Source organism: Lissotriton vulgaris, chromosome 5 (assembly GCF_964263255.1).
Source record: "Lissotriton vulgaris chromosome 5, aLisVul1.2, whole genome shotgun sequence".
NCBI classification, from domain to species: domain Eukaryota; kingdom Metazoa; phylum Chordata; class Amphibia; order Caudata; family Salamandridae; genus Lissotriton; species Lissotriton vulgaris.
Genome location: NC_141693.1, coordinates 2,030,184,920 through 2,030,209,408, shown reverse-complemented (window position 1 = coordinate 2,030,209,408; position 24,489 = coordinate 2,030,184,920). Strand labels below are relative to the sequence as shown.

At 48.5% G+C, this 24,489-nt stretch overlaps 1 protein-coding gene across 2 annotated transcripts in view; it reads right to left on the bottom strand.

Moving 5' to 3' along the window:
* CFAP157 (cilia and flagella associated protein 157) overlaps positions 1 to 24,489 on the bottom strand; it is a 681,435-nt gene that overhangs the window by 205,473 nt on the left and 451,473 nt on the right. For both annotated transcript variants that reach the window (XM_086924933.1, XM_086924934.1), the window contains exon 6: positions 12,319 to 12,469. In XM_086924933.1, the coding sequence (XP_086781059.1) occupies positions 12,319 to 12,469 (151 nt within the window). The remainder of the gene's footprint in view (positions 1 to 12,318; positions 12,470 to 24,489) is intronic.

Below are 24,489 nucleotides of genomic sequence, written 5' to 3'. Positions count from 1 at the left end.
CGATCGGCGGCAAATCGCCGCGGCTGCAGGATGGTTGAGGAGAGCGGGGTTAACGAAGCCTCAGGCCCTTAGGATGTCGTGTGTAAGCCGCCCGGACGGCGGAGCTTCAAACAAAGGCGGCCATCTTAGTCGCCTCCGTGGCCACGCCTCCCTACCAGCATTTAGTAGTAACTTTGGTGTCAGCATCCTCAGCTGTGACCTATGCACTAGGATCCTCAGCTGTGACCTTGGTGTCAGCATCCTCAGCTGTGTCCTTGGTGTCAGCATCCTCAGCTGTGACCTTGGTGTTAGCATCCTCAGCTGTGACCTCTGTACCAGGATCCTCAACTGTGACCTATGTACCAGGGTCCGCAGCTGTGACCTATGTACCATGATCCTCAGCTGGGACCTGTGTACTAGGATCCTCAGCTGTGACCTTGGTGTCAGCATCCTCAGCTGTGACCTTGGTGTCAGCATCCTCAGCTGTGACCTTGGTGTTAGCATCCTCAGCTGTGACCCCCTGTACCAGGATCCTCAACTGTGACCTATGTACCAGGGTCCTCAGCTGTGACCTATGTACCACAATCCTCAGCTGTGACCTGTGTACTAGGATCCTCAGCTGTGACCTTGGTGTCAGCATCTTCAGCTGTGACCTTGGTGTCCGCATCCTCAGCTGTGACCTTGGTGTCAGCATCCTCAGCTGTGACCTATGTACCAGGATCCTCAGCTGTGACCCCTGAACCTGCATCCCCAGAGGTGACCCCTTTATGTGAATCCTCACCTGTAACCCCTGTACCTACATGCCTAGCTGTGACCCCTCTACCTGCATCCTCACCTTGACCCCCTGTACCTGCATCTTCAGCTGCAACCCCTGCACCTGCATCCTCAGCTATGACTCTTGTACCTGCATCCTCAGCTGTAACTCCTGTACCTGCATCCCCAGCAGTGACCCCTAAACCAGTATCCTCAGCTTTGACCCCTGTAGGAGAATCCTCGTCAGTGACCATCGCACAAGTATCCTCAGCTGTGACCCCTGTACCTGCATGTTATGTTATGTTAATTGAATTTATATCGCGCGCAGATACTCAAAGAGTGCTAGAGGAGAAAGGTCTTTAGCTTTTTTTTTAAGGAAGCCGGATCTTGGATGCTGCGAAGCGCCAAGGGCAAAGCATTGCAAGCCAAAGTAGTTTTCCGCACAAAAGAGCTCCCACCGAGCCTTTGCCGTTTAAACCTTGGGGTCTGCACCAGAAGTTGAGAGGAGGACATCAGCTGTCTCATTGGGTTATAAAAAGTAAACCTCTTCTGCAGGTAGGCTGGACCAGAGCCATAAAGTGCCCTGTGGGCAATAGTCAAAGTTTTACATTTTATACATGATTCCACCGGAAGCCAATGTAAGGAGCGTACATTAGCTTGCACCCTACACTTGCGACACAACCTAAGCAGCAGTCTATAACCTATTCAGAAGGTATGCCCACCTCGAGTGCATTAGCATAGTCCAAGCAGGGCAGAATCAAGGCACGAACAACCGTTCGTGCCTTGAAGAGAGGAAGAAATGTCCTCAGAGCTTTCAAGGTGCCAAAACAGGTCCCAACCAGCTTCTTTACCTGGGTTGAAAAGGACAGGCTCTCATTGAACCAGACCCCCAGATTTTTAGCAGCATTGCCCATTGAACTGGGCAAGGGGAAGCCAGGGGGCCATAACCTCTCTCTGAAGTTAGCAGGGAAAGTGCCGTATAAGAGGACCTCAGACTTCTCTTTGTTGCATTTTAGCTGCGCCTGAGTGAGCCAGCGAAAAACAGAGGCCAAACAATGTTGAGCCGATAGAACAGAATCATCATCCCCACTCCAGGAGAATAGAAGCTGGGAGTTGTCAGCATAGGCTATCACCTTAGCCCCTAATGCCTCCGCTAAATAAATCAGTGGAGTAACATAGATCGCCCTTGATGCAGAAAAGGCATTTGATAGAGTGTCATGGCCATACCTAGACCAATGTATGCAGAAATTCGGCTTAGGCCCCAACTACAGGAAGATGGTAATGGCCCTATACAATGAACCTAAAGCACGGGTAGTAGTGAACGGAGGCACGTCAGATCTGCTAGACCAAAAAACGAGGAACGAGACAGGGCTGCCCGCTATCTCCGGCCCTCTTCCTACTGGCAATAGAACCTTTACTCAACATGATACAAACAAATCCCAACATTAAGGGTATACCTGTAGAGGGAGAATCTTTCAAATTAGCAGCATACGCGGACGATGTCCTCATTGTAACAGAAGACCCAGAAAGGTCGATAAACGCCCTGATGGACACTATAGATCAATATGCCCAGGTGTCAGGGGACAACCTCAACAGAGAGAAATCGGAGTGTAAGCCACTGAATATCCACACCAACAAGACGGCACTGGGGTCCTCGGGGCTCCCTCTCCTGCAAAACTCAAATCAATAAAGTCACCTCAGCCTGCTTCGGGAAACTTCGAATGAATCATCCCATACCTCCCACTTGAGTCCCGTAAAACGGTAGTTCATGCCCTCATTACTGCTCATCTGGACTATGCCAACAGCCTATACGTAGGCGCCCCCACTTACCTCATCTACCAACTTCAAAAAGTCCAGAATGCTGCGGCCAGGCTAGTCTGCAATATCCCCTACCGTCATTCCATCACACCCCACCTAATCAAACTACACTGGCTCCCAATAAAACTCCGTATTCAATTCAAGGCCTTAACACTGGCCTTCAGAGCGCTCAATGACCGAGGCCCAACCTACCTACGTGCAGAATGAGGTTTTCACAAGCACCAAAAAACCTGAGATCCAATCATCTTCGCCTCATGATCTGCCCCCGCTTTCGCCTTACATGTACAGGAGGAAGGGCCCTGGCAGTAGCCACTTCCAAACTGTGGAATCAGCTACCCACAGAGTTAAGATTCCTGACGTCCGAACCCCAATTCAGAAAAAAACTAAAGACCTGGTTGTTCTCACAGATCTAAAGATCCCACTTTACTCCTCCTCAACCCTCTTGAGATTATGTCTTCAGTGCCGGGACACCTCCGTCGGAGGTAGCTGTACGCTCTACAAAATTCTAAATAAATAAATAAATAAATAAAGCCATTAAATACCTTGGCCTCCTTTTCGAAAGAGACCTGCGCACCACACTAGACCAGAACGAACAAGCAATCTTAAACAAAATCAACGAGAAACTCGAGGGATGGTCACCCAAATTCACTACATGGTGGGGGAGGATAGAAACTATAAAGATGATGGTCACCCCCATGGTTAACTACATGCTCAACATGCTACCACTAACTAACACATCTGACTTCCACAAAAAATTGGATAAATTACTGAACACATTCCTATGGAGAGGGAAGAAACCCAGAATCAACCTTCAAAAACTCAGACTCCCCAAAGCACTAGGAGGTCTTAACATTACAAATTTCAAAACCTTTCAAACAGCCTGCATTGCAAAACAAGGCCTGTACTGGCTAAGCTCACAGAGTGACTACACCCCGGCATGGCTCTCTTTAGAGCGGAGTCTGCTAGGGGGGATGGAGCCCGTTGCACTACTCACGGCGACGAAACACCCCGCAATAAAACAAAACGCAATACTAAGGAACACAAGAATGGCCCTACTAAGAATAGATAAGCTACTAGACACCAGCGTCAGACAAACCCAGCTAGAGTCCCTCTGGCACAATCCTAGAATAAAGTACAGGAACAACACACTGGACATGCACACATGGTACCGACACGGCATAACAACGGTGGGCCAGCTACAGAACAAAGGAAATCAAACAACCTTCGACACACTCAAAGAGCAATACAAGTTTGATAGCGTAGAGCTCTATAACTTCCTCAAAATAAGAGTGGCAATTGCCAAAGCAGGCATAAACAGTCACACCCCATCGATAATACAATACGCCACCAGCCTGAACACAATAGGACACCAAGTTGCGCACATATACAGAGCCCTGTGCCCCCAAACCACTAAACTAAATAACAAAATTATAACCCACTGGGAAGAGGCGGCGGGGAGAGAACTCAACGAGAAGGAAAGGGCAGACCTCTGATCTTCCTCATCGAGAAGAAAGGTGACAACAACTCTAGATCAGACAACATTCTGGCTATTACACAGGGCCTACTGGACCCCGGCACGTCTAGCCTCCATGGGTATCAGAGAGAATGACTCCTGCTGGAACTGCAATAAGCAGAAAGGGGACCTGGCACACCTCCTCTTCCACTACACCAAGGTCAGGAGATTCTGGGATTCAATAAATACTCTAATTAATGACGTAACAGGAGCCACACTAACACTGGACTTTCACCATCTAGCACTAGGGTACACCGACACCTCCATAACAACAGATAATGACAGGGACCTGATTGACCTCCTGCTCACAGCGGCGGTCAAGACGGTGTTGAACAATTGGAAAGACACAGCAAAGGCCACTTTTAAAGCATGGTTCAACTGGGTCATATTCCTACGAGGAGCTGACACCATAACAACCAACAGCCTACCGAACTCAGGGAAAAAAAGCGAGATGTGGCTGTCGCTAGACAACTACCTGTCCTCCCATAAGCCACCCTGAACGGTCAGACCAGGTAACACGGCATAAACCACACGCATCACCTACTCTGCGACACAATTTGCCTCCTCTCTCTCTTTACGCTCTATATCTCTACACCTCTCTTTTCTCTTCACGCCACCAGGGGAGCAAAAGACAATCAGACAGTTCGTAAGGGGAAGGGGGGAAGCCTGAAGTACTGGCGAGAAGAAGAAGAGGCAAGCACGAGAACATGGACAAACAGAACAGGCACAAGCAAACCAGGACAATGCTTGCCCCCCCCTGTCCCCCTCCACCACCCCGGGGCGCGTTTTTCCCTGTCTTTTCCCATCCTCCCATGTGTTTCACTCTGCACCATGTATATATGCTTTTTTTTCAATAGAAAATTACTGAAATTAAAAAAAAAAAAAGAGAAGGGGACTAAGAGATGACCCCTGTGGTACCCCAGTGGCCACCCGCTGAGGTAGAGAGACATATGGGGGAAGCCAAATCTGCTGCAAACGGCCTTACGGGAAGTACCTAATCCAGTCCCAGACAGACCCGGATATGCCAATCTCTGAGAGGCGATCCAGGAGCAGCGAATGAGCCACAGTGTCGAATGCCGCAGAGAGATTAAGCATAACCAATGCGGCTCTCCTGCTGGCATCCAGACACCCGCGAATAGCCTCAGACACCTCTAGCAGAGTTGATTTCGTACTGAATGAGGCCCGGAATCCGGAATGAGCCGGGTGAAGCAAACCGAGGCCTTGACGAAGCTGGTCAGTTGATTTGTGACTACCTTTTCACAGACCTTAGCCAAAGTTAGCAGAAGTGAGATTGGCCGATAATTTCCTGGAATTAGCGGGTCATGGGATGATTTCTTAAGGAGGGGGAGAATTTGTGCCAGTTTCCCGGAAGCCGGGACAACTGCTTTCTGCAATGACATGTTAACAATTTGGTTAAATTCAGGGTTGATGGCATCTGCCACAGAGGCCAGAAATCTGGCAGCACAGGGATCCGTGGGAGAAACCGACTTCAAGACTTTCTAGAATTTTAAGAGTACCAGCCAGATTTATTGGTGCAAAGGCTGACAGCGTATTGGCAGGATCAGCTACGGGCTGGCCAGTCAAGGGAGCTGTGAACGTCAAAGTGCAGGCAGAAAAGGAAGCTTGTATGGTGCTGAGTTTGTTCAGAAAGAACTTGGCGAGCGTATTACACCAGTGCTCCGAAACTGGGGCAGCACGTGTTTGGGCACTGGGAGACATAAAACTTTGCACAATCGAAAAAATGTCTTTAGAATTATTTTTGGCTTCAGCAATGCGAGAAGAATAATAGCAGATTTTTGCCGCTGCTATAAAGGTATAGTAGGTTTTTTGTCTGGATCTAAGAGTATGTTTCGTTGTAGAGGAGTAACCGCTAGAACGCCATGCCCTCTCAAGTATTTTACATTTGTGTTTAAATTCTCTCAGCTCCGGAGAAAACCATGGTTTGGAGGGGGACTCTCTTGCCAGCTTAGGCCGGCCTGGTGCGGAAAGGACGGCCACCGAATCAGAAATCCAGTTCGTAAACCTAGACACCTTCCCCTCCAGATCTTGCTGAAGCGAGGGCCGGGAAGCATTAGGAGAGCTGACGAACTGGAGAAGGTCGATTTTGTTAAAAGTAGGGGGGCGAGGACAGCCATCCCACCTCGCAGACTGGGTAACTTCCCAAGAGAAGCATATGAGAAAGTTGTTCGACCAGGGGACCAGAGAAGGCTTGTCCACCTGGATAGGGAAATTGGAGCAAATGGGGTCTAAGATATGGCCCCCTTGGTGGGTGGGGTGAGGAGACACTTTGGGAGACTTGGGCCAATTGAAGGAGTCACCGGCCTGGAATTGGTCGAGACGAAGATCCACATCACCCAAGACCAAATAATGAGAAAAGCGCAATGCTCGCTCGGCCCTAGCATCCCCACAGGATTTAAGGAAGGTGTCAGCCGAACCAGGGGGATGGTAAATGAGAGACCCCCCTAATGTGAAATGGGACGAGAGCTAAATGCTGACGTCCAAGACTTCACACTCTCCCCAAGTGTTAGAAGGTTCACTATACAGAACCACCAGGCCCCCCCTCTACCAACGGGACCATCTACACAATGAATCTTGAAACCAGCGGGACTCGCCAGTGCGACAGTGGGGTTGAAAGAGGAGTCCAGCCAAGACTCCGTGACAAACAAAAGATCTAGTAAGTTGTCAGAGAACAGGTTGAACACGCCCATGTTGTGCTTCCTCAGAGATCTGGCATTGATAAGGGCAGCTCTGACGACCGGCGCCCTCGAGGGTGCAGTAGGAGAATTACTGGATTGGCGCAGAAGGGCCATAGTAAAGCCACAATCCGGGCAAACAGCGTCAGAATTAAAAGACATGGGGCAAGTGCACATAGAAGCGCATACAGGAGGCCGCAATGAATTTAGTAACTCACCAGATAGCTGAAAGGAGTTACCAGCATTGGCCGTAAGTTGGGCATCATGTCAGGCCCTGGCAGCTGACGAGACGCTGACGGGCGCAGACGGGCTTGCCTTTGGTGTGCCATCGGCACGCCCGCTGCACTCGTCCTCTGCGCGTCCGAGTGTAGGGCATTACGTAGGGTTGAGTGGGTACGGCGTGCAGCGACTAGAGCGCTGACCGCGAATGGCGAGAGGCACACCAAAATGGCCACTAAAAGCTTGGCTGCCTCTGAGAAAATACAAAGTGCCCAGCTGTGACCCCTGTTTGTGAATCCTCAGCTGTAGCCCCTGTACCTACATGTCTAGCTGTGACCCCTCTAAGCATTGATCCTTGTACCTGCATCTTCAGCTGTGACCCCTGAACCTGTATCCTCATCTATGACCACTGTACCTGCATCCTCAGCTGTAACTCCGGTATCTGCATCCCCAGCAGTGACCCCTCTACCTTCATTCTCAGCTGTGACCCCTGTACCTGTATCTTCTGCTTTGACCCCTGTACTAGTATCTCCAGCTGTGACCCCTGTACCTGCATCCCCATCTGTAACCCCTGTGCCTGCATCCCCAGCTGTGACCCTTGTATGTGAATCCTCAGCTGCAACCCCTGTACCTGCATGCATAGCTATGACCCCTTTACCTGAATTCTCAGCTGTGAACCCTGTACCTGCATCCTCAGATGTGACCCCTGTACCTGCATTCCCAGCAGTGACTCCTAAACCAGTATCCTCAGCTTTGACCCCTGTAGGAGAATCCTTGACTGTGACCACAGTACAAGCATCCTCAGCTGTGACCCCTGTACTAGTATCCCCAGCTGTGACCCTTCTACCTGCATTCCCAGCTGTGACCCCTGTATGTGAAACCTCACCTGTAACCTTTGTATCTACATGCCTAGCTGTGACCCCTCTACCTGCATCTTCAGCTTTGACCCCTCTACCTGCATCTTCAGCTTTGATCTCCGCACCTTCATCCTTAGCTGTGACCCCTGCACCTGCCTCCTCAGCTATGACCCTTGTACCTGCATCCTCAGCTGTATCTCCTGTACCTATATGCCTAGCTGTGACCCCTGTACCTGTATCATCTGCTTTGATCCCTGTACCTGCATCCTTAGCTGTGACCCTGTACCTGAATACCCAGTTGTGATCCTGGTACCAACATCATAAGCTGTGACCATGGTGTCAACATGTCTGATTGTGGCCTCTAACAGTATGCTGATCTGTAAGCCCTACGCCCTGAATACTTTGCTGTTACCCTATTTGTAGTTGTGACTTGTTGGAAGTGGGTTATTAGTTGTGGCAAATATGTACCTGCCACTGACAATAAGGCCACTAACACAGTCTAGGGCTCAGTACAGGTCTCAAAAAATGATTCTCATGCTCAACCCTTGGTAGCTTGGATGCGAGCAGGCAAGCTTAACATCAGAGACAGGTATGTAAAGCATTTAAAAACACCAATTCAGTAAATAATTACGACACAGCACACAATACAAATCCAACACCAATTTATAAAAATAGGAAATATTTGTATCTTTAAAATGACATCCAAACAAAAAGAATCCACTGTAGTGAACCAGAGATATTAATTTTTGAAGATGAAACACTTTCTAATGCTTAGATACCAATAGTGCGACTACTGGGCATTTATTATTATTACTTAACATTTCTAGAGCACGTAGCTACCCAGAGAAATCCCAGCGCTGGCGGAATAGAAGTAAAATGGAGGGAGGGTCAACAGACTAATGTTTTGGAATAGCCACGTTATCAGATATTTCCAGAAGGTGAGGAGATGAATCTCCGAGCGTAGCTTCAAGGGTAGGGCGTTCCTCAACCTGGCTATGTTATAAGAGAAGGAGCTGCCCCTGCTACGAGTTTTCTGAATTTTCGTCACCACGGCTAAGCTCATACTGGCGGAGCGGAGCGATCTCCTGGGTTGGTAAAATGGTGGGACCTTTTCCCATCAAGGTTTTGTGGGCTATGCAAAGCACTTTGAATTTGATTCTTTCCAGAATGGGTAGCCAGTGATGGTCGTTCAGGCATGGCTTAGCGGATTGCACTCTTGGTACTCCAAGCAGCATCCTTGCCGCACAATTCTCGGCCACTTGGAGTTTCCTAATGGTTGCTTTGGGGGCTCCCAGGTGCGATAGGACCAGGGCCTGGACCACCGTTCTCCGTGCTCCACTGGGAAGGAGGTGGAGAATTGTTCTCAGCATTCTTATAATGCCATAACACGTACCTGCCACTTCCACCGCTTGCTGGTCAAATGTAAGTGATTTGTCAAGCCACATTCCCAAACTATTGATCGTAGGTTTTGGGGTGGGCGCTTGTCCTAGGCATGTAGGCCATTGTAGTTTAAAGTCAGTGTTGGGTATATTCCCCAGATACATGAGTTTATGAATTCCAATTTGTCCCCATTGAGCCGAAGGCACGAGTTTTGCATCCATAAAGCCACCTTCTCCAAGCATGATTCTAGGTCAGAGGGGGCATTATGCAGGTGCTTTAAAGAAACCACTAGATGGATGTCATCAGCATAGGTGATGACTTTTATCCCAAAAGGAAGGACAATGTCCGCTAATGGCCTCATGTAAATGTTAAATAAAGGAGGACTCAGAGATGATTCCAAAGAGGTCGACATTTTGAGGTGGCTTCTCCGGAAAAGACTTGAAAGCTTCTGCCACTGAGATCCGATTGGATCCATGCTATGGCGTCCCCTGCTACTCCTACCTTCCCCAGCAGGTTCAGAAGGTTGTCAAATTTGACAGTGTTGAACGCAGCACTTAAGTCGAGGAGGATAATGACCGCTGCACCTTCCTGATCCATGATCTTCTTGGCTTACTCCACCACCGAAATCAAAGCTGGCTCCTTGCCCAACCGGGTTCGGAACCCGGTCTGAGAATAGTGTAAGACATTATGGGTTTCTAGGAAAGTTGAAAGACTGGAGTTGACAGGATTTGGTCGCCTCTGACCGGGACAAAGTCAAAGTTTGAGGCTGACCGTGATGTGGCCCTGGTCTGATACACTAAGCGGGAGACCCGGGTCCTGCCTCCTCCAGCAGGCCGGATTCAGTGAGGGTTTTCCGGATTGCCTTTCTTTGAGGGTCCGGTCAACCTCTGGAGCGTTTTCACAAAAGTTCACCAAACTTTCCCAAACTTCTGGAATTTTGTCCTGAAGTACCTCTTTAGGGTCCAAAGGGCCCAAAACACAATCCAAGGGTCTGAATCTCCAAGATGGTCCTTGAAAGGTCGGGACCACAATTACCACAATGCACCTGGACACCACTCTTAAAAGTCCACTGGATACACTCCAGTCAGGGGACTCTTGGTGAAGTTGATGCAGGTGAGCTTTGTTAACCTGTAGCTTGTAGGGAACCCACTTTTTATTCCTCTAAGGGCTTTACTTCCAGATAAGTGAGAATGCCGGGCCTGATGGTGCATATCAAGTCTCCAGCTTGGCAATCCTTCTTTCAGTTCCAGAGGCTCCGCCCCTCTCCGATACTTATTCAGTGTTCTCTGGGGTCACACCGGAGGGCACTCCTGTCCAATAAGGAGCAGGGCAACACCCCAGAGCATGTGGCACAATGGTCTCCCAGAGAGCACTATTTCTCCAAAATTCAATATGGCTGAAGTCTCAGCAGAGAGGCCAGAGCTGGCTAAACTAACCTGCACGATGGCTCCTCTCCACAAGGCTCCCTCCCTCCTGACATCGGCACATTCCTTTCCCCAGGACAGCCATCTGGCTGGGTTCAGAGGGTAGCGGTGTAAATGAAACTGGCTTCTTCTGCCTACACCCTCCTTACTTTAAAGATCATTGTTTCTGACCCTTCCGCTTTGATTTGGCATTCCTATGCAGCAGAACCCTCTCCTCCCAGAATCATTCTTCACCCCAGGTGCCACTGGCTAATCCACTTAACTCCGACCATTCAGGGCCGATCACTGGAAGGCTACAGACAAGAAAGTCTTATAACTTCTTGCGTGTACAATTTAGACTAAATTCAACAATAGCATATTGTTGCATTTAGCAATACCATTCTATTAACCCCTTGCATGCTCATGACGGAGCCGCTCCGTCATGAGCCGCGGGTGAGCTGTGCTCATGACGGAGCGGTTCCGTCATGGCCCTGCCGCCGCGCCTGCGCGGCGCGTTCTATTGTGCGGGCGAGGTCATGACGGAACCGCTCCGTCATGAGCACAGCGCAACCGCGGCTCCGTCATGAGCATGCGGCCGCCGCTCTGCCCCCCACCCCCAGCGCTGCGGCCGAATTGCCGCCGCAGCGAAGGGGTTAAGTCCTTGAATGATATTTTATGTGTTTCCTGGTGGGAGTTACTAATTAAGAACATCTTGCCATATTAACCTAAGCAGCTGGGGATCTGCAATGAGGGAAATAAACTGGGCACTTTCTACAACACCAAGACTTATAAAACATCTTTTATAAGGACCCTGCCGATATCTACAGGAACTCCTTCCCCCGCCCTCACCCCTGGGTCACCTAGGGGAGACGTTAGGGGTTCTGAATATGTACAAATATTGCAGATCCTCACTCCACAGTGCTCCTAGCACAAAAGTCGATTTTTAGAATCACTTTACTACAATGAGGGAGGGTGAAAAGTGTAATTTCACTATCCCTAGGGCATATAAAACCTATTTTATAAGAATCCTCCTTATAAATACCTAGCCACCACCCCTGGGAATCCTAGGAGTGACACTGGAGGTACCTAATATGCCAAAATATCGTAGTTATTACTTTCTAAGTGCCCCAAACATTGGAGTCGAATTTGTGCCCAATTTATATGTTAAAAGGAGTCCTGCAACAAAGGGCTGCTTTAAACTGAACTCAGGCCTCAGCAGTGCACACATGCAAGTGCAGGAAGGGCTGCTGGCCTCTAAACTACTGTGCCCTAATATATACAAGGGAGTTAAAGAGAGTGTTGATCCCCTCGTCCTGTTATGTACTATGGCCTCATAGAAAAGGTCATGCAATCATAGGGGTACCCTAGCCCATAGCGCACCCTAATGTATGTAGATGTTTTCACTGTATTCCAAGCATAGCACTGACCTTGGGCTTGGTTAGATAGAGCCCAGGGACAGTCAGAGTCAGTTACCATCACTACCAATCAGGAAAGAAATGGGGGTGCCCAGGACACAGGGATGGCTTTGCAACATGACTCCATTGCACAGAGTTGTCCGCTGTGAACCCCATGATCCTCGCTGCCATATACCCTTGCTGCTCAGAGTGAACCCCGAACCCACCATGCTCAGCTCCAGCCTAAAGGCACCCTAGTGCTCAGAATCCACCTTGGTTACCCCATAGCGAGTGGTGGAGGCGCTTTACCAGCAGGAAGTCCTTTAGTGCAGCAGCCGCCTGGCCCAGGATCCTCTCCACAGTCTCCATTTTGTTCTGTTCCCGCTCCAGCGCAGCGTTCATGTCCTCTTCCTCTGCAATGTGCTTTGCCACCTCTCTCTCTAGCTCAATGACTCGTTCTCTGCAAGAAGAAGCAATGGTGATCAAGGGTAAGCTGCATGGTTAGAATGCGCAAGAGCACAAAAGTGACCACAAGTGGGTTTCAATGGAAGACAGCAACTGTGAGTAAATGAAGCGAGCGAGAAGAGAGTCAGAGGACGGGCTGAGTGCACTAGTGAGTGTGAAGAGAGTAAGAGGAGGGGCTGAGTGCACGAGTGAGTGTGAAGAGAGTAAGAGGACGGGCTGAGTGCACGAGTGAGAGTGAAGAGAGTTAGAGGACGGGCTGAGTGCACGAGTGAATGTGAAGAGAGTTAGAGGACGGGCTGAGTGCACGAGTGAGTGTGAAGAGAGTTAGAGGATGGGCTGAGTGCACGAGTGAGTGTGAAGAGAGTTAGAGGACGGACTGAGTGCACGAGTGAGTGTGAAGAGAGTTAGAGGGCTGGTTGAGTGCACGGGTGAGTGTGAAGAGAGTTAGAGGACGGGCTGAGTGCACGGGTGAGTGTGAAGAGAGTTAGAGGACGGGCTGAGTGCACGAGTGAGAGTGAAGAGAGTTAGAGGACTGGCTAAGTGCACTAGTGAGTGTGAAGAGAGTTAGAGGGCTGGTTGAGTGCAAGGGTGAGTGTGAAGAGAGTTAGAGGACGGGCTGAGTGCAAGAGTGAGAGTGAAGAGAGTTAGAGGACAGGCTGAGTGCACAGTGAATGTGAAGAGAGTTAGAGGATGGGCTGAGTGCACGAGTGAATGTGAAGAGAGTTAGAGGACGGGCTGAGTGCATGAGTGAGTGTGAAGAGAGTTAGAGGATGGGCTGAGTGCACGAGTGAGTGTGAAGAGAGTTAGAGGACGGGCTGAGTGCACGAGTGAATGTGAAGAGAGTTAGAGGACGGGCTGAGTGCATGAGTGAGTGTGAAGAGAGTTAGAGGACGGGCTGAGTGCACGAGTGAATGTGAAGAAAGTGAGAGGACGGGCTGAGTGCACTAGTGAGTGTGAAGAGAGTTAGAGGACGGGCTGAGTGCACGAGTGAATGTGAAGAGAGTTAGAGGACGGGCTGAGTGCACTAGTGATGGTGAAGAGAGTCAGAGGACGGGCTGAGTGCACTAGTGAGTGTGAAGAGAGTTAGAGGACGGGCTGAGTGCACAAGTGAAAGTGAAGAGAGTTAGAGGACTGGCTGAGTGCACGAGTGAGTGTGAAGAGAGTTAGAGGACTGGCTGAGTGCACTAGTGATAGTGAAGAGAGTTAGAGGACTGGCTGAGTGCACTAGTGAGTGTGAAGAGAGTTAGAGGGCTGGTTGAGTGCACGGGTGAGTGTGAAGAGAGTTAGAGGGCTGGTTGAGTGCACGGGTGAGTGTGAAGAGAGTTAGAGGAGGGGCTGAGTGCACGAGTGAGTGTGAAGAGAGTTAGAGGACCGGCTGAGTGCACGAGTGAATGTGAAGAGAGTTAGAGGACGGGCTGAGTGCACGAGTGAGTGTGAAGAGAGTTAGAGGACGGGCTGAGTGCACGAGTGAATGTGAAGAGAGTTAGAGGACGGGCTGAGTGCACTAGTGAGTGTGAAGAGAGTTAGAGGACGGGCTGAGTGCATGAGTGAATGTGAAGAGAGTTAGAGGACGGGCTGAGTGCACTAGTGATGGTGAAGAGAGTCAGAGGACGGGCTGAGTGCACTAGTAATGGTGAAGAGAGTTAGAGGACTGGCTAAATGCACGAGTGAGTGTGAAGAGAGTTAGAGGACGGGTTGAATGCACGAGTGAGTGTGAAGAGAGTTAGAGGATGGGCTGAGTGCACGGGTGAGTGTGAAGAGAGTTAGAGGACGGGCTGAGTGCACGAGTGAGTGTGAAGAGAGTTAGAGGACTGGCTGAGTGCACTAGTGAGTGTGAAGAGAGTTAGAGGACGGGCTGAGTGCACAAGTGAGTGTGAAGAGAGTCAGAGGATGGGCTGAGTACACTAGTGAGTGTGAAGAGAGTTAGAGGAGGGGCTGAATGCACGAGTGAGTGTGAAGAGAGTTAGAGGGCTGGTTGAGTGCTCTAGTGATAGTGAAAAGAGTTAGAGGACAGGCTAAGAGCACAAATGAGTGTGAAGAGAGAGGACTGGTTGAGTGCACAAGTGAGTGTGAAGAGAGAGGACTGGTTGAGTGCACAAGTGAGTGTGAAAAGAGTTCGGTGACTGGCTGAGTGCACTAGTGATAGTGAAGAGAGTCAGAGGACGGGCTGAGTGCATGAGCGAATGTGAAGAGAGTTAGAGGACTGGTTGAGTGCAGTAGGGAGTGTGAAGAGAGAGGACTGGTTGACTGCACAAGTGAGTGTGAAAGAGTAAGAGGATTGGCTGAGTGCACAAAAGAGTGTGAAGAGAGTTCAAAGACTGGCAGAGAGCACGAGTGAGTGTGAAGAGAGTCAGAGACGGGCTGAGTGCATGAGTGAGTGTGAAGAGAGTAAGAGGATTGGCTGAGTGCACAAAAGAGTGTGAAGAGAGTTCAAAGACTGCCTGAGAGCACGAGTGAGTGTGAAGAGAGTCAGAGACGGGCTGAGTGCACGAGTGAGTGTGAAGAGAGTAAGAGGATTGGCTGAGTGCACAAAAGAGTGTGAAGAGAGTTCAAAGACTGGCAGAGAGCACGAGTGATTGTGAAGAGAGTCAGAGACGGGCTGAGTGCACGAGTGAGTGTGAAGAGAGTAAGAGGATTGGCTGAGTGCACAAAAGAGTGTGAAGAGAGTTCAAAGACTGCCTGAGAGCACGAGTGAGTGTGAAGAGAGTCAGAGACGGGCTGAGTGCACGAGTGAGTATGAAGAGAGTTAGAGGGCTGGTTGGGTGGACAAGTGAGTGAGTGGAGAAATGCCAGTTTGAAGTAAGCAATCTCAGTCAAGGTAGAGGAGGCCTCATGTGAGGACCCAGCCGAGCTCTGTACCTGGCCACTGGTAAGGATCCAACTGTAGCCCAACCGTACTCTGTGCCCAAACGAGAGGGTCCATTGGGCTTTGTGCCTTGCCATATATGAGTGTGACAGAAACAGTGGTTCCTGTGGGAAACTATTTATCTATATTGGTAATACTATGCACAATCGCAATGGTTACGGGTTACGTAGATGTCAGAAGGAAAGGAGAACAGGAACACTTCTGTTTGTATTTACAAGAGATCTTTTATATGTTTAAAGAGTATTCAAATATATGCAAAAAGTAAAAAAATCAAGTAGTGCTTAGTGTCCCCAGTGTGAATGTGACTGTGTCTGCATCAATCTCTAGAGGCCTCGTTTGGAGTGATTGACGCAGAATGGATTACTCTCGAGTAAGGTATGCGTTGTTGCGTTGTGTAAAGATTACGAAGTTGTGTCAACTCGTTTACGGTGTAGTAAGAGCTTGTTTTTGTTGTTGCAGTTGTAAGCCTAATTAATTGGATAAGTCCGCTATTGCTGATAAGAGCTTTTTCTCCCAGTTCTAATGGGCCAGTAAGCCACTCTTTGAAGGCAAATGTTGACTTTGGAATATGCCATTTAATGTTGCGAACGTATTGTAAATTGGTTTAATCTTTGAATATAGCCTTCTGAATTTTCTTGTTTTAGTTGGCAAAATAGAGCTTCTGGTATAAGACCAGCCGCGTAGCACGAAATGTGCCGTCACAGGGAATCAATAACGGTACAGATGGCTTGTTATTGGATACAGGTGGATGGAAATGCTTGGAATGGATAATTGTGTAACACAAGCACTTTTTGTTTTATTTTTACAGCTCTCTTTCCCAGGTCCTGAGGATAACCTGCAAATAAGTATAGGGTTTGAAACGCATAGACCTTTGCTTGGTCAAAATAAGTGTTGTTACTAAATGAAAGGTGTCAGGCTTATAAATACTTTGCAACCGAATTGTTTGGGTCGCATATCCTGAATGCCACACGTTTTGGCCAACATTCTTTGGAATTACCTTCCCTTTAACAAATCTTTTGCCTTATTTTTCTCTTACTTTCTTTCCTTTCTTATTCTTGAATTTTTTGTTGGGGATTTGAGCGTGTTCAATTTGCTGTATGTGGTGTTAAATTTGTCGTATATGTTTTTCATTATTATGAAATGTAAATAGTATTGTTTGGTCCATTGAAATGTGTTGTTATTTGAAATTCCCCTATGAAAAGACTCTTCAAAGTAAATAATAAAAAGAAGAACTATATTGAATATTTATCTTAAAAAATTAAAATAATTTGTAACTATATGGTTTCAATCACTGAGTGATTGTTTGAATTGAATGATCTAATAGTATCAGCATTGGCATTTCACTGTGTTTTCAGTAGTCACACTTGAGGGCCCAGCTGTGACTGTGCCCACATATGAGGGCTCAGCTGTGCTCTCGCCCCACATGTGAGGTTTCCCCTGTGCTCTGTGCCCTGACACGTGAGGGCCCAGCTTTGCTCTGTGCCCACATGTGAGGGCCCAGCTGTGCTTTGTGCCAACACGTGAGATCCCAGCTATACTCTGCGCCAACACGTAAGGTCAGAGTTGTGCTTTGTGCCCTGACACATGAGATCTCAGCGGTGCTCTGTGCCGACACGTGAGGGCCCAGCTGTGGTCTGTGTCCACACGTGAGGGTCCAGTTGTGCTCTGTGTCCGGCCTGCATGAGGGCTCAGCTGTGCTCATGCCCACACGCGAGATCCTAGCTGTTCTCTGTGCCCACACGAGGACCCTACTGTGCTATGTGCCAACGCACAGGTGAGGGCCAAGCTGTGCTCTGTGCCCACATGTAAGGTCCCAGCTTTGCTCTTTGCCTGGCCACACATGAGGGCCCAATAATGCTCTATGCCCACACATGAGGTCACATCAGCCTCTGCGCCAGGCCACACATGAGGGCCCTGCTGTGTTCTGTGCCCACATGTGACGACTGAGCTGTGTGCCCACACGAGGTCACAGCTGTGCTCTGTGCGTGGCCACACAGGAGGGTCCTTCCATGCTTCCACCCCCAGCCATATTCGTAAGGCCCACACTCACAATGATCACTTGAAATGGCTAGAGAGTTCTTCAGTGGGGCATCGGGTGGCAGTCGGAGGACAGTCGGGGGCGGTCAGGGAAGACAGTCGAAGGGGCACTCAGGGAAGGCAGTCGGCGAAGGCAGTCGACAAGGCACTCAGGGAGGGCAGTCGGGGAGGCCGGTCAGGGGGGTGAGTCGGGGGGGGGGCATTCATGGAAGGCCCCGACTCGAGGAGACTGGATTAAGACCACGGACAGCAGGACAGATGTCTCCACCTGCCTCAGGATAGAGTCTGCGGTGCACCCACGGTGCTCAGAGAGCTTCACACTACCCTGTGGAGCGCCTCCTAGGGTTCGTGACAAAAAACTTAGGAATGGTTTTGTGCTAAGGTTTTGCAATACTGAATACATGCCAGTCTGCCAACACTTAGAGTGGGCCAAGACTGCCCACTGAGATGCTTCAGGGCGGGCAGAAGGGCAGATGAAGGAGGACACGGGTAAGAAAGGGTGTAGGGGTAGAAAAAGAGGGAGGCTGATATTGTTTAAGGGTGATCAAGACAAGAGGGTCAGATGTGAAGAGGGGACAGATGAGAGGTAAGCAGGGAAGAGGGAGGGCAGGTGAGAGGTGAGAAACGAGGTGGATGATGCTTGTGGTGAGAGTAAGGGGGCAGGTGAGGGGTGAGCAGGGAAAAGGGAGCAGAAGAGTGTTACGTTCCATAAAGGTACCCCAATATAGGCTGAGGGAATCGCCAACCTTTCACCTATATTCTCCCCTACCATTACACTGCAGAACGGTTCTTAGTACTGACCTCTTACCTAGTTAAGATATTGTCCAAAGATGACATGGGGTTTGCTCCGAAAAGCTCAAGCCTCATTCATTATGCATGAGGAGTCTTGGAATCTCAGCATGCCTACCATCTCCTGCATAACTATGTACAAGGGCCATTCCTCTGTCATCCTGGCCTGACTTGACACAGCAATGTATATCCCCGGGGGTACCACTATGGGTATAAATACATCATCTCTTGCTGAGATAGTCAGAGGTATAAAGGACTTCCATGCCAACACACTGACACGAGACGCTGAGGCTCCTGCAAGCAGACACTCCCGCGTGCAGTGGTCTGACATCCCTTGCGGGGTGTCCTTCTCGAGACCAAGACGGGGTTCCACAGACTCTCACTTCAGGTAATGGGGTTGACTTTATCATAGATGGATTCTTGGCTTTACACCCACATACATGCTAGGTACATTCACGTACATCTAGTCAGGTACGCATCATAAGAGTACGCATTTTACTGTCATGTATTTCATATACTTGCCTGTACTCATTGTTTTAGCACATTGGTAGAAATCTACCATCCTTTTACTCTGTTAGTGCTTATTATCATTTATATCTGTTACTGTCTGATGGTTGTTTCAGCACACCTAGTTTACACTAGAATGACGCTGGCTCAATAAATACTTACTGAGAAACATCCCCACTGTTTATTCTGTGTATCTCTCTGAGACAAAGTGAGCACGAGTGACTGAGCAAAAAAGTACACTGTTTCCACGATCCCTGATGGGACAGAGTTGTCATGTTCGATAGTTGTCAAGAACTATTCTCTCCTTGGTAAGAGGGGTTTCTAGTGGCACTGTGAGCTAGCTGGTATACAGACTAACATATTCTGTAGGGGTGTCTAGAATCAGTCTGACTCCAATCCTAAGGTATATGTTGTCTAAATACGCAGATCCTATATAGGTTTGTAGGAACTACATGACATGGCGACGCCAACGTTGGTTTGGTACTTATTTAACAGTCAAATCTGAGTAGTTCAGTCGTGCTTTTCTCAGAGACCCCTACTCACATTTCCCCAGAGACGTCTGGAGTGGGAAGGAAACTATCTGCCACAGCTGAGTAGGCTAAATTCCTATTTTTGGCTTTAGGTTTATCCAGCTTGAAGGACAAACAGTTCCTATTGTGCATAAAACCTTATCTCAGTTTCCTTGAAACTCTTCCTTGAAATCTTTTTTACATTTTCAACAATGAGGGAAGACAACACTGTGCCAGAATAATGTCTTTTAGTAAGGGAAGAAGAAGGGGAAATAAACTTTTCAGAAAATGTTAGGTATGCCCTTACTCAAAAGCTAACAGACAACTGAGTCGCAGCTAGGGGTAGGACAGTAACCTTTGTGATCGAGGCTCACGAATCATATAGAACAGAGGTATTCTATTCATTCTTACACTGAAGATGGAACACCAGGTGAATACAGTCCATACAAGGACTTTGAAATTCGGCTCACCTACCAGGAGCACATAAACTGGTTTAAAGGTGCCCTTCCCCATAAAAAAGACAAAGCAAGACTAGGTCCACTCGGAAGAGATGGAGCCACTTGGCCAGTCCTTGCGTCTTACACACCGCATCCAAAGATTGACACAATGCCAGTAGCAGACCCACGTCTACTTCATTAAAAAATAATAAAACTTTAAGGAGACTTGACACAGTTCGTGATGAGAACACTCACACTTCAGCCAACAAGAGCGACACAAGCAGTACAAATTCAGGGTTCTACAACTAAAATTATACCACAAACGCCATACGAAGTTATGGGTAGAATAACCACTAAACGTGAGCAAATGCCCTTCTGGACAGCTCAAAAAAAAACACAGCTACATTTCCACATACAAGCCCTCAAGAAAAACACAGAATGCTAACAATCTGGATTGGTGTCACTACAACGCATGCTTTTACATCGCATGCCTTTACAACGCGGTTTTTACCACGCAGTCCATTACAACGCATAATGCTTTTAGGCGCTGGATAGTGAATTATTTAATTTACTATTCCAACTCCAGTCCCCGTGGATAGCAGGGAAGGTGTTGGATAGTAAATTAAATATATTCCCTATCCTAGAGCGCCCCCCAGCGCAATGCGTTGTAATGGTATGCGTTGTAATGGTTGCGATGTAATGGTAGTGCGTTGTAAAAAATGCGTTGTAAGTGATGTTCCCCAACAATCTGCTCGAAATCAAGTGATGGTCTGACCATCACTTGATTTCCTTTCTCCTTCCCATTCTTCCCCCAGCTAAGCCCCTTCGACCCAAAAACACCTGGGTCCGATCATGGAGCCGCGTCAATCTTGAAAATTTCTCCTCCCTCCTGACTAACTCTCTTCCCTCTCTTCAGGGCCTCACCACCGCTTCCCAGGTCGATGCCATAAATCAATGGCTCTCTCATAGCAGCGACTCTGTTGCCCCGCTCAAACGCATCACCTCCAAACGCGACAAAGACGCCAATCGGTGGTTTAATAATGAGCTTAAAACCACCAAACTAACAGTCCGTCGCGCGGAGCGGGCTTGGAGGAGAAACTATTGCCCCATTTTGAAACTGGAATACACTAACATCCTGAGCCAGTACAAAAAAGCCATCTTGGAGGCCAAAACATCTTATTTCTCCTCCAAAATCTTAGCAGCAGAGAACCAGTCCAAAGAGATATTTTCCATCGTCCACAACCTGGCGTTCTCGGACAGAACTACTCTTAAACCAGCTCCATCCGAAGATCTTTGTCTCTCTCTTAATAATTATTTTATTCACAAAATTACCATCATTAAGGCCAACATCCCCCCTCCCTCCCCATCTTTTGTTGATCCTCAATGTCCTCCCCCTAAAGGTGCACTAACCTCCTTTCCCCCTATCACTCGGGAAAGCCTGACCTCTGTGGTGCCATTGATCAAATCTGGCTCTCCGCTCGATCCTTGCCCTGCCCACGTCCTCCGTCACGTCTTTGTCTCTTGCCCAGACCCTCCCCTTCACCTTCTCAACAGTTCCCTCTCTCAAGGCATAGTCCCCAATCTCATGAAATCCGCGGTCATTGTGCCCATTCTGAAGAAACCGGGGGCAGATCCTTCTGTCCCGGCCAATTTCCGCCCCATTTCCCTTCTGCCATTTTTGGCCAAGGTGCTCGAGCGCCATGTCACCTGCGCTATGAGCTCCTCTGTGGAGAAGCATGGTGTCCTTGCCCCCCGTCAAGCCGGCTTCCGCCCCACACACTCTACGGAGTCCGTTGTTATGTCGGTCCTTGACACCCTCAGGGAGGGTATGGACACCAATCAGTACCAGGCTCTTGTGCTCCTAGATCTCTCAGCCGCCTTCGATACGGTGGATCACAACATCTTACTTTCCCGTATCGCAGCGGCGGGGATCGGGGGGAGTGCCCTGGTCTGGTTGTCCTCCTTCCTGAGCGACCGCACCCAGGCTGTCCGCCTGGGTGACTACACAGCGGACATCCGAAGAGTTCAGTGCGGGGTCCCCCAAGGTTCCTCGCTCTCTCCCCTCTTGTTTAATCTGTATATTGCCCCTCTGATTTTCTCTCTTCAACAGATGGAGGTCACCGTATTCAACTATGCGGACGACCTCCAGCTGGTCTTTAATCTCTCTTCTCCTTCTGCTGCACTTAACTTTCATACTGTTATGCTTCATATCAGGGACTGGATGAACCACAACCATCTTAAACTCAACCCTGATAAAACCGAACTGGTGTTGACGGGTGGTTCATCCAGCCCCTGGTCCCCTCTCTTTTGGCCCCCCTCTCTTGGTCCTTCTGTTCCCTCCTCCTCAGTTAAAACTTTAGGCATAAAACTTAACTCTCAACTCACCCTTCACTCCCAGGTTAGCTCTGTGGTATCTTCTTCCTTTCTTTCACTGCGTACTATACGCAGGGTGTCCCGCTTCTTCACTTCCTCTGCCCTCAAACTCATCGTTCTGGCCATGGTGGTGTCCCGCCTGGATTACGGGAACGCCCTGTATGCCGGCATTCCTGCATACAGCCTGCGTCGCCTTCAACAAATACAGAACCAGGCGGCCCGCCTGGCCTTCAATCTCCCTAAATTCCACCACTCTACCCCTCTCCTGAGATCACTGCACTGGCTCCCCGTGCGAGCTAGAATTCAATTCAAGCTCGCATGCATTACCTTCCTGGCCCGAACAAGTTCGGCGCCAGCCTTCATTTCCTCTGAGATTGTCTCTTATGCCCCCACCAGGGCCCTACGCTCCTCCTCTCAGTCCCTTCTTACCATCCCGCGCTTCCGTAGAAAGAAGTGGGGTGGATCTAAATTTGCTTTCCTTGCCCCTACCCTCTGGAATTCCCTTCCCCTTGAACTCCGCTCCATCCTCCTCTATTCACAATTCCGCAAATGCCTTAAAATCCATCTTTTTACAAAATCCTTTGATTAAACGTTCTTTCTGACCCCCCGACCTCCAACCTCAGTCCCCGTTAGCTACAGCGCCAAGAAGCCGCTGGTAAACGTGCGCTTTACAAGAACTTTCAAACTCAAACTCAAACTCAATCTGCTTGTCAATGGGGATAGCTCCCCAGCTAAAGGATTGTACCACCTGGGGTACAGTTTTTGCTGCCGTATATACCACTACTCATGGTATCCCGTCATTAGCAGTAATATCAGACGTATTAAGACAGATACAGAGTATGGAGCAGAACCTGCTCTGAACTTTGGGATGAAATTACTAAGTAATTTTGCCCAGGTATCAGCTATAATAGTAGCAAATATAAAAGGGGAGGCAGCAACAGTAGCAATACGGCAGCGCTTGAGGAATTTCACTCCTTTACAACAGGAACGTGAATTACCTCAAATCATCACTAACACCTATGCTGAAATAGGTAGATAGTTTAGGAGCTGGAGCAACAAAACCTCAACTCAGAGGTGGTCCTAAAAAGAATAACACAAAGCAAGCACCTTATTCTTCCAAGAAGAAATGGGATAATAACAATAAAAACCAAAACATTAGAGAAAGTAGATCTCTATCTAGAAGTGGGTCTCCTCAACAGGAGCCATCTGAAAGGAGATATAACCTTAGGAATAGGGATAACATTAAAAAACCTGACAGGTATCAGGATACTGATACAAATTCCTCTGTTTCCTTTCAGGTTTCACCAAGAAACTCAGAGAGGACGGTCAGAACACAGACAAGAAGAGAGTACAAAGTCCAGAGACACGCCACGTGCTTCAAGCTATCCTTCTAAAAAAGAAGACAAGCCACAATCTAAACCTCAATTTCAAAAGAAGAAAGTAGCATGCCTCAAAGTTAGACATGCCCAGAATTCTGAGGACTCAACTTCTGAACAGGGAATGGGCTACGACGATGCTAGACAGCGCAGCAGAAGTAACAATAGCTCGCCAGAACCTGATGGAATTCCTGGTGACAGCAGAGTTGAATGAGCATATCATGGTGGAAACACCTGATACGAGGGTAAGTGTCCCACATAAGTTAAATGACATAACACTCCAGATGGAGGGGGACAAACCAAGGAAAATTAAGGGACTCTTTTGGGAGAACCTGACTTTTGGCTATGACATCCTCTTAGCTGAAAAAGATTGACCGCCTGCAATTGTTATGAATTGCCCAAAGAGAGAAACAGTAATTTTACCAGCTTTTATCGACCACGTCCATATTAACTTAAAACATACATACGAGCAGGAGTGGGCAGTAGCCCTTGCTCCGGCCCTATATCGCAACCATGGTGGGTAGGATGCTGAGTCACCACACCATGTAATCCCAGTAAAAACTAGTCCAACTTCACAGAGACAATACCCAATAAAACCAGAAGCGAAAAAGCAGGTCAGGGAGATCTTAGATCAACTTGAATACCATGGTGTAATAGAAAATCGCACCTTCCCAATGACTAATCCTTTGTTTCCTGCAAGGACACCCGATAATTCATACCGTCTAGTTTTAGAATACAGACATCTGAACACATGCACAAAGACATTTGGAGTACAGAATGCACATAGTGCTGCATTAATGAATAACATTGTGCAGAAAAATACAAAACAGTACTAGATATCTCAAATGGATTCTTCTGCTAAAATATAGATACTGAAAGCAGATATCTAACAGCATTTTCCGCACTAGGTTTCCAGTGTCAATTTTGTCGACTCCCCAAGGGTATGAGAATAGCCCCAGGTTATTCAGCGCTAGGGTAACAGAATGACTTCAGAATTTGGATGAGGAGGCATCGTCCTGTGTAGATGATATTTGTCTGACGGATAATGATGTAAAGGATCACTTGACCCGAGTGAGTATCATCATTTTGGGATTCGCCTCTGAGGGCTACAAATTCAACTT